The sequence below is a fragment of the Thunnus albacares genome, chromosome 5 (genome assembly GCF_914725855.1).
Source record: "Thunnus albacares chromosome 5, fThuAlb1.1, whole genome shotgun sequence".
Classification (NCBI taxonomy): Eukaryota; Metazoa; Chordata; class Actinopteri; order Scombriformes; family Scombridae; genus Thunnus; species Thunnus albacares.
Genome location: NC_058110.1, coordinates 30,460,288 through 30,471,370, shown reverse-complemented (window position 1 = coordinate 30,471,370; position 11,083 = coordinate 30,460,288). Strand labels below are relative to the sequence as shown.

General features: G+C 41.5%; 1 protein-coding gene across 1 annotated transcript; it reads right to left on the bottom strand.

The window, feature by feature from the left end:
- Positions 1 to 4,512: 4,512 nt before the first annotated feature.
- LOC122982305 (3-hydroxyacyl-CoA dehydrogenase type-2-like) lies at positions 4,513 to 10,061 on the bottom strand (the record flags this gene model as incomplete). Its single annotated transcript, XM_044351490.1, has 5 exons — positions 4,513 to 5,052; positions 5,904 to 6,012; positions 6,121 to 6,249; positions 6,333 to 6,497; positions 9,750 to 10,061. Coding segments are annotated over 5 exons (906 nt in total), but the record flags the coding sequence as incomplete, so codon positions are not given.
- Positions 10,062 to 11,083: the final 1,022 nt, after the last annotated feature.

The following is an 11,083-nucleotide window of genomic DNA, read 5'->3' as shown; positions in this document are numbered from 1 at the left end:
TCATAGAAAGTCCAAGTGAGTCTAGTCAGAGAGTCACCTCAGCTAGAACAAGAAAGACTAAGAACACAGTGCAGTGGTGTCACGCCTTGTTGACATGTTAACCAGTCCACCCATCTTGGCCTACCCAGACTTTGAGTTGCCCTTCATCCTTCACACTGACGCATCAAATGAGGGTCTGGGTGCAGTGCTCTATCAGCAGCAGGGAAACAAACTCCGTGTCATTGCTTTTGGCTCCAGATCACTCACGCCTGCCGAGAAGAATTATCATCTCCATTCTGGCAAGCTGGAGTTCCTTGCACTGAAGTGGGCGATCTGCGACAAATTTAGAGATTACCTCTATTATGCACCCACCTTCACTGTGTACACGGATAATAATCCCCTCACTTATGTTCTGAGCACAGCCAAGTTGAATGCAGTCGGGCATCACTGGGTGGGCGAGCTAGCCGATTTCCATTTCACCATCAGATATCGGCCAGGCAAGTCAAACACAGACGCTGACACCCTCTCACGATATCCAGTCCAACTCCATGAACACCTGAAAGAGTACACTGAAATAATGCCCCCAGATGTTATTTCTGCCATCTGGCAGGGGGACAGAGCAACGAGAGACAGTGATGTGCCATGGGTGGCTGCGTTGCAGATGCGCCCTGGTGCCGATGAAACCCCTCATGAAGGCATTCCAGTTATCACCCCAGAAAGTGTAAGGGCAGCTCAAAGGGGAGATGTTCCTATCTGTGAGGTGATAAACCTAAAAAAAAGAGGGTGGAATCCTAATGACAAAGACAAGAGGCAAATGGGACGAGAGACACGCAGACTAATACATGAATGGAACAGACTCATGCTTGACAAGGGAATATTGTACAGGCAGACAGGACAAAGGAAACAGTTGGTACTCCCCAGTAAGCTTAAGTCGACTGTGCTGAAACACCTGCATGATGATATGGGGCATGTCGGTGCAGACAAAGTCATTCATTTAGCGAGAGAAAGATTTTATTGGCCCTTCATGCAACGCGAAATTGAAGACTACGTCATTCGCCAGTGTCAGTGTCTTAAGCAGAAGCAGCCTTGTATCCCAGAGAGAGCACCGATGGGCTCAATAACAACAATCGCCCCTTTCGAGCTTATCTCTGTTGACTACCTCTATCTTGAACCGAGTAAAGGTGGCTATGAGTCCATTTTAGTCCTAGTAGACCACTTTACTCGTTTTGCACAAGCATACCCAACCAAAAACAAGTCAGGCAGAACAGCAGCCGAAAAGATCTTCTCAGACTTTATTCCACGCTTTGGGTACCCTGAAAAGCTACATCATGACCAGGGCCGTGAGTTTGAGAACAGCCTTTTCCAGAGACTCCAACAACTGTCCGGAATTGCCCACTCTCAAACCACCCCCTATCACCCACAGGGGAATCCCGTCGAGCGTCTGAACAGAACCCTCCTACAGATGCTGCGTACTTTGCACGAGGAAAAGAAAACTGAGTGGAAGGACCATCTACCCCACATAGTCCACACGTACAACTGTACAAGGCATGAGAGTACAGGCTACTCGCCATTCTTTCTCCTGTATGGCAGAGCACCACGTTTGCCTGTTGATTTGCTTTTCGACTTGAAATCTGAACAAACACCTCAGACCAGACAAGACTATGCACAGAAATGGGCTTCTCGCATGCAGGAGGCATACAAAATTGCCTCTGATAACAGTGAAAAAAGCTCAGCTAAGGGGAAGAAACAGTACGACCAGCGTGTTAAAGGCATTGTGCTGCAGTCTGGAGATCGGGTGCTTGTCAGAAATCTGTCAGAGAGGGGTGGTCCAGGCAAACTTCGCTCATACTGGGAAAAGAGGATTCATCGTGTTGTTGAAAAGCTTGGAGATGGACCTGTGTACAGAGTTCAGCCAGAAACTGGAGACCGAACTCTCCATGTCCTGCATCGAAACCTTCTGCTACTTGTTAACGATTTGCCATTGGACCCAGACCAACAGACTCAGTGTACACCCAGAAAAAGACAAAAACGAGGAGACACACACACAAATAACAGAGAAACAGTAGAGCAAGAGTCAGAACATTCTGAGGAAGAGGAGGAATACACATACTGCTTAAGGACTATACCTGTGTATGAGAAGAGGAGAGTCAGAGACCCAATGCCTCAGTCTGAACCTCACAGTCAACTCAGTGCTGTAGCTCCTGAGTTCCGGCCAGTCAAAAAAGTAACAGAGACAGTTCAGAACCAGCAGCCACATGAACCTGACCCTGTTGCAGTTCCAGATTCAGTGTCCCCACCAACACCGGCTGCTGCCCGACCGACACTGGCTGAGGAACAACAGGAGGAACAAGCAACGGATGAGACTGGGGAGGAGGCAGGTTCAGAGGAGCATCAGGACTACAGTGAACATGTCACCGAGCCCTCAGGAGAGGAAGTGCCACCTGTGAGGAGGTCAACTCGAGCAATGAAGCCTCAAGAAATGCTCACATATGACCACCTTGGGCAGCCTTCATATCAGCCCTGGAGGGCAGGAGCGAACCTGATGTTTGCTTGTGTCCCCTATCCCATGTCATTTTATCCAGCTGTTCCTGAACCTTGCTACTACCCTACCTCAGTATGGACATGTTAGACTTGTGAAAATGTACTCCCTGACTTAAACATACATTCACCTGTACAAATACAGCAGACTGTATACTGACTATTAGACTTTCTAAACTCTTGACAACTACACCTAACTTGTGTTAGTTTGGTTCTAGATGTCCGGAGACATCTTTTAAAGCAGGGGAGAGTGTAATGGGTTGGAAATGCCACATGTTAAGTTTTTATGTAAACAGACACCCCCTAATTTTGTGTTAATTATTTGAACTAATCTAACTCTGTTTATACAGTTTTGACATCAGGTCAATACTCAAAGATGTCAGTAGGCAGTGCTCTAATGCCACTGTGGATACCTGAGGGAGGTCACTCGTATCTGCTCTGCTCATGCGCAGCTAAATATTAAATGAGCATCGGCTAGAGCAAGACGCTAACTTTGGCTCTCTCCCTTATTAATCCACAGTCCACAGACCCTGTTTTTATCGGCTACACAGTGCACCCTTGCCTGTGTAACCTTTGCTGCCGGTCCAGATTTCCCCTAGGTCTGGCACCGGTAACATCGGCATTGGCCTGACTGGTGTAGAGGCGAAGGTGCTGGGCACAGGCTTCACCATTGGTCCTAGAATAGGTTTTTCTCTGTTCGGGACCGGGTTTGAATTTAATTTGTGGTAGTCTGGCTCAATGCCAAATACAGCTCTTTCTCCCTTTGCTTTTTTTTCCTTATATTCCATAAATGAAACTTCTTTTGTAGCATGAAATTTGCTGCATTTTTAAATGAAATTTAAATCCCCCTCCACTCAAAAATTATTTTTCAAGCATTTTTTCGATTATTATTCAAAGCAGAGTATTTTATATACATCTTAAAACAAGTCTGGAGGGGATTTTTAACATAGCAAACCTCCACTACTTTGAGCTCTATTGGTTTAATATCTCTGAAATCAAAACTTGTGAGATCAGAATGACTTGAAAGACACCTTAAAGTGATAAAAGAAGATAGATGGTTTAATAGAATATTCCCCATAAATATGGACATTGTAACTGTGGATCATGCTAACTTTGTACTCACCATCTCCATTGCAGAGATTTGGGGTAACAAGGAACTACACAAAACATTGTATATTGATGAGCCCTCTTAAAGGTTTTGAAATAAGTAGGTTTTTAACTTTAAGGGGGCTAAAAGATGATTTTCTGTTATCTGTAATGTTATATCATCAGATATCTATGTTAAACATGAGGTTGACATATGTAGAAATGCCCCCTGCAGGTCAGAGACCAGGGCTTCATCCTGCTCTGAACAATTTGTTTGTAGCTAATTTTTCCATATGTTGTTTGCATTGTTCACGCTCATATTTCAGCTTAAACATGTATGATTGTATTCTAGAGGTTGACATTTCAAATAAAGAAAAAGTATTGAAATCCTACTCCTGTTGTTTGTTTCATGGTTTGTTGATGTAGCCTCTGAAGCCAGCACAAGCCTCAGAGGGGCAGCCAATCAGAACAGAGTGGGCTCATCAGGAGGCGGAGCTAAAACAGCTTGTTTCAGATAGAGGCTGAACTGAGGGGCTGCATAAAGAGCCAGTAGAAGATAAATAAGGAATTTTATGAGCTGTGAATCATGCAAAGATATTTCAGTAAAACCCCAGAAAAAAAATATAGACCTGGATATGTGCATATGTCCTCTTTTAATCGTTTCAAATGCTTCTTGGTTTGTTTATATGTGTGAGGCTGTGGATCGCTGACCATTTAGTGACACTTCATGCAAAAGAGGAAGTAGCAAACAAGATAAAATGGTTTGCATGTTTCTAAACTACAAGGATAAAATGACAAACGCAGCTTTCCCAAGTTTACGCTCTTGTTTCCCTCAATCTCTGCCACAGAGCTGGCCAGAGTGAAATATGCTGGAATTTTCCTTCAGAAAAAATAAAAGTGGTCTTGGAATAGATGATCAAACTCATCTGAGGTTTATTATAATCTGGATTAGTTTACAAAACGACCAAAGTGGAGTGCATAAAGTACTGCAATGTTTTGAATGAGTTTCACTTTCACACTCTTTCTCTCTCACAGTCTCGCACACAAAACTGATTCAGTGGTGTTTGTGATCGATAACAGTTTATATTTACTGTACGCAGCTTTCTACAACGTAAAACACGTCAAGCAGCCCCACAAACACACACATTCAGACGCAAAGATTCAACAGTTTTTCTTAAATGGAGGCAGTTTATGATTGGTACATTTTGCTCACGTGGCCACAAACACACACGCACAAAACACACACACACGCTTCGTCTCAGGGCTGCATGCGAATGGCTCCGTCCAGTCTAATGACTTCTCCGTTAATCATGGGGTTCTCAGCCAGTGATGTCACCAGATGGGCAAACTCAGCGGGGTCTCCCAGGCGCGAGGGGAAGGGCACCTGGCGGGCGAGAAAAGAGCGCACCTTCTCTGGAAGACCAGCCAGGAGAGGAGTGGAGAACAGACCTGAGGAAGAAGATGAATTTACACGCAAATGAAATGTCACCGTCCAATCATTTCAATCAGTGTTCATATCTTCAGTTTTAAAGACGCTGATGTTTTTAGATGTTTGTTTCCACATCAATACAGCAAAATGGTACAAATGGACAATCTGGATAAAACACAACATCTTGATATTTTACACTTTGATGAAATGTCTTTACAAAAGGTTCCTACTGATTAAAACAATAGTTTAGACTCGCAGGTCTTTAATAAACGCTGTTACATTGGAACATTATGTCACTGAACGTTATTAAGCTTTAATTACTTTTAGTTTATTCGTTTACTAAAAACTACAGTGCTCCGCTGTGACTGAACACATGACTGAACCTTTGAAAGTTTACATTTGTATCTTGGTTTTAGTGGAATAGTCCAACATTTCAAGAAATATGCTCATTTACTTTCTATTCTTTCTCAGGTCGGTTAGCTTAGTTTAGCATAAAGACTGGAACCAGCTAGCCTGGTTCTGTCCAGAACTAACAAAATCCTCCTAACAGCACCTCTAGAGATCACTCATTGACATATTACCATCTTAATTATTAATAATTACCATCACCTTCAATCCACAATGTTTTGTTTTTTGCACTCAGTTGGTCCAGATTAGACAAACGAGATATTACGTAAGAGCCACAGAGAAGTCAGAAAGTATTGAGAGATGGAATAACATCACATTGGTTTTATTCTTTTCATACATGTTGAAAATAACAAAAATAATATTGTCTAATCCTTTAACTATGAAAAGAAGAGGTCATCTCTTGTTTTTTTTTTTAAAACTTTCCCTTAATTCACGTTTGCACAGTTGAAGTCTGATCACTAACCGGGTGCGATGGTGATGACCCTGATGCCCATAGGTGCCAGATCTCTTGCGATGGGGAGAGTCATTCCCACAATTCCTCCTTTAGAGGCTGAATATGCTGCTTGGCCGACCTGAAGCAAAATAAAGAGAGAGAGTAAAAAAAAAAAAAAAACAGCTGTTAAACAGAGTGAACACTTAGTTATTTTTTTATGTTTGTGTGTGTGTGTGCTTTAAATCACCTGTCCATCGAAGGCCGCCACGCTGGCGGTGTTAATGATGCATCCTCTGTGTCCGTCTGCATCAGGCTCGTTCTTCCCCATCGCACCCACAGCGAGGCGAATCACATTAAAGGTTCCTGCGATGTTCACCTGCAGAACATAAACAGAACGAACACATGATCGTCTGATGAGCTGCGACTGCTGTTAGTTTTTCTACCGTCCGTCCGTCTTACGTTGATAACGCGCTGGAAGTCCTCCAGGCTGTGAGGGACGTCTTTCTTAAAGTTGTAGGTTTTGACAGCGACAGCGATGCCGGCGCAGTTCACTGCCAGGTCCAGTTTCCCAAACTTCTCTCTAGCCAGGGACACGGCCGACTGCACGTCTGCCTCCGATGTCACCTGGAAAATGTAAAAGTATCCTTTTAGACGTCACATTTACATGCATCCTGAATGATAAGATAAATATAACCAACGTCCTGAATTTAGATGTAACCACTATTCTAAATAGTTCATTTTGCAAATACTCTGTAGGTCTTACCATTGTCATTGTTGGTGAATGCTTTATCTGATCTTTTTATCATGCTTATCAAGCTTATTTGTCTATCTTAGCTCCCTTGTGTTTTTTAATTCCTTTTGTGTGCCGCACAGGGTCCAAAAATAACACCCGCCAAGCGTCAAATACGTGAAGATTTTCTGTTTGGAGAGTAAATCTCAGAGGGCTTTTTTATTTTATTTTATTTTAAACACTTCTAAACAGTGCTGTGAAAGTGTTGGGGCGCTCACGGAGAGGGTCTGACACTGTGTCTACACAGAGAACGTAGTGTGACAAACACGTTTAGCAGAGCAGCAGCAGCAGCGAGTGCTCCGTCTGTGCGTCTACACAGGAGGCGTTCAGGTACAGTGTTGAGTGTAGGTCAACCGCGTTTTAGACGTGCTCAGAGCCCAATCACAATGACTGTAGTTACATGTGTAAAAGTCTGTACAGCAGTTTGGTCAATTACAGTTGCTTTTAAATGTGCTCTACAAATAGACTTGATTTGATTAACTTTTGATCAATATATTAAAATAATTTTGCTGAAAGTTTTGCTCAGGCCTTCTCTTCACGTTTTATTTAACATAATATCTTATTATCTCAATGAAATGTGCTGAGACACATATATATGTGACACAAAAAGGCAGTTTATTATTTTGGCTGGTAAAATATATGCTTGGCAGGTGATTTTTTCATCTACCAGTCCTCTTGGCAGGTGAGTCAAAATGTTAATTTCGGACGCTGGTGCTGTTTATTGTATTATTTATTTGTATGTTATTGTGTTGTGTGTATAACAAGCTGCTCTAAAGAAATTAATAAAGTTGTTTGTATTGAATTGAATACATCTACAAATACCACCAAAGATGCACTGAATATATATTTTGGTTCATTTTTTCATGTAGGTGAGGAACTACAGAAAGATCTGTCATAAATAAAGTATCTGCTGGGTCAACGTGTCCCGTCTGCACTAGTGATGGTGCTGGATTATGTGAGGGTGCCATCTGCTGAGCAGAGAGAACATTACACCTCTGATATATTCATATTTTATATGCGTCTTTTTTAATTTCCACAAGTGGAATCAGCCTACATTTTAAGTTACAACATGTCCTGAAGTTCAATACTTTATATACTAATCAATACTGAGTATGATTGATATGAGTTTCATGTGTTTTAGCACTGTTGCTCTTGAATAATACAATGATGTTTGGATTAATATAGATCTGATGTATTATTCTTATTATGTCTATATTCATATACTCTGCACACTTCTAAATGACGGCTCCGGTACCTCAGTGTGTTCTTTAAAAGTGTAAATAAAGATTTTTTTTTTCATAACTTTCTAGATTTTATATTTTCCTTTAAAGTCATAATCCTTAAGATTTTCACGAAACCTCTTTTTTTGATACCGCTTGTGGTCGTCATTCTTTCTGCAGCAGTTCAACGTGTTTACATTCTGTAATTACGTCTGTAATGTAGGCCTACTTTTCTTTTCTGTTAGTGGTGGAGTCCATCTTCCACGTGCTGAATTTAAAACAGCCTTTTCACGTGCACAAGGGATTCACAGGAAATGATGCATGTATGTAATCCAGGGTTACTGTAGTTTTATCTCATTGATATCTGCCTCCTTATAAACTGATCACTCTTTTACAGTCATATCAGAGCCGTATTAAGTTACTTCTAACCCAATGTTTCCTTCTGCTGCTGCTTCACATTAAAAGTATTCAAATACAAAACACAAGGTGGCTTTTATTGTGAAGAAGCCACAGGAGACTTAATGTTTATGTCATCGAGTTTAGCAGCCACAGTCAGCTTTAAATGCAGAGCTGCAGGATGCACACCAACAACTTCTCAGCAAGGTATCCAATACTTTACCATTGTGTGGAAAACTATTCTCTCTGTGTGCAGCGTGAAGTCAGAAGGCGGCTTCTCAAGTCATGATGGACAAATGGACGATTACTGAGCGACTTCTTTATAAAAACAACTCGTGAGCTTGTTTGGTTTCACTGTAAACGGATATACCAGCTGTGTATCTGTTGTATTTATGACAGAGTAGCTGCTCTAAGAGTGTTTACTGCACCCAGAAATCTTAAGGATCATAACTTTCTTTCATTAGAGATGGCGTGAAAAAAATAAGTGTTAAACTGTAACTGGTGGAGCTCAAATTATGCATTATGTGAGTAAAACTACAACGTATATATGATTTGTGTACAGACTCTAAAACAGAAGGAGCTTCAACATATTAACATGAGGTGTGGGGTCCCTTTATGATTCCAAGGACCGTTTCTGTATTGATAGTTGAGGCTCCGGGGGAAGGGGGGGGGGGGGGTCTCTACCATTTTTAGACAGAGGTCTATCACATCAGTTTTGATTATGTCAGTTTAGAGCGAGACAAGGAGAGAAAGGGGCATGACATGTCAGGGACTGATGAGGAAAATACTCTGCAAAATTCTGTTATTTATCCTCCAAATAGCCAATAATAGCCTACAATGTTGTATAATTAATCATTTTCCCTCGTGGCCCGGTACCAGTCTGCAAACCAGGGGTTGGAAACTTTTTTGTTTCACCTCCATCATATTGGTTATTGTGTGCCATGGACCTATTAAGGAGAACGGGAGTGTTTTCTCCCTAAACTTTATTCAAAAACCGAAATGTCACGCTGGCCAGTGTATTCTGTGTCAATTCATGTCGTATTCTGATTGGCTGGTTTGTGGATGTGGGGTCGTAGCAGCAGTCACATTATGAGAATTTGGTCCTAAATTTCTGACACTGTCAGAATTTTGCTGTTTTCGGTCGTCTGTGTGCTTGTCTCATAGTTCGATATAGGTGAACAGTTTTGGGTTGGACCAAAGATTTTACCGCATTTCTCTCACAATTGTCAACTTTGGTCTCAAACAGCCCAAAATCCCACAGTGTAAAGGGGCCTTAAGACACTCTGATACCTACATCTATTAAGAAACAACAAGAAATAACATAGAAATACAAAGATTGTGTACTTTTCATACATAAAACCTCTGTATTAACTGACATGTATCATCTTCTCTCTCTGAAACATACACGTTAATGATTTTGTATGAGTGAATGTGTCCAAATCTACGGTGTCTGGTGAGTTTTGGACTCACATCTGCAGGAGCGAAGGCACATCGGTCTCCCAGGCTGGCTGCCAGAGCTGGTCTGTCAGAGGAGGGCAGGTCCAGGATCACAGCGGACGCTCCGTTCTTCACCAGACGCTCCACGGTGGCCCGACCCAAACCGGACGCACCGCCCGTCACCAGGCCAACCATACCCTGTTCAACACACACACACAGACACGTCAACACACGTGGACAGGGACAGGAGGAGAGAAGTGCAGGAAAAAAGAAACAGAGACAGATAAAACCAAACAAACAAACAAACAAAAAGAAACCTGGGTCACTGAGAAAGGTGAGAGGAGAAAATCAAAACTGCTCTGATTAATTTATAATGCAAAAAAACCCCTCAAAAAACAGCTAGTACTGTAAAAAGTTAAATTAATATGAACATTTAATACAATGTAAACAGACTAATTATTCTTTCATTTTGGATATTTTCAAAAAGAATATCCCCTCACCCAGATATAATGCACGGCAGAGTACGGAAATGAAACCTTAAAAATGTGGAGTCTCTACTTGTAAAGCACAATGTGATAAATGATCTCACTAATTATGCAATAAAAGTGCATCATAAAGGATCTAATGATCATTTGTTTTGATTCAAGGGGATCACCCACAAAAGAAGGCAGGTGTTAAAGGGTTAAACTAAAGTAAGGTCAAACGTTTGCCAAATATTCCTCAGAGTCAGCTTCAAAACTCTGACGATTTTCAGCTTTGAAATTTGATTTATGTGGGAGTTAAAGGACATCCTGATCAAAGATAATGCCCAGATTCCTTACGGTGGTGCTGGAGGCCAGGGTCATGCCATCCAGAGTGGCTATATCATTAGATAATGTGTTTCTAAGGCGTTTAGGGCCAAGCACAATAACTTCAGTTTTATCTGAGTTTAGTAGTAGAAAATGGGAGGTCATCCCGGTGTTTATATCCTTAAGGCATGGTTGGAGTTTGTTTAACTGATTGGTTTCATCGGGCTTCATTGATAAATATAATTGGGTATCATCTGCATAACAATGAAACTTTATGAAGTGTTTCCTAATAATATTACCTAAAGGAAGCATACACAAGGTCAATAGTATTGGTCCAAGCACAGAACCTTGTGGAACTCCGTGTCTAACTTTTGCCTTCATGGAGGATTCATCATTAACGTGTACAAACTGAAATCGGTCTGATAAATAAGACTTAAACCAGTTTAATGCATATCCTTTAATGCCAATTAAATGTTCTAGTCTCTGCAATAGGATTTGATGGTCAATTGTGTCGAATGCAGTACTAAGATCTAACAGGACAAGTATGGAGAGAAATATCTTGTCCGATGCAGTTAGGAG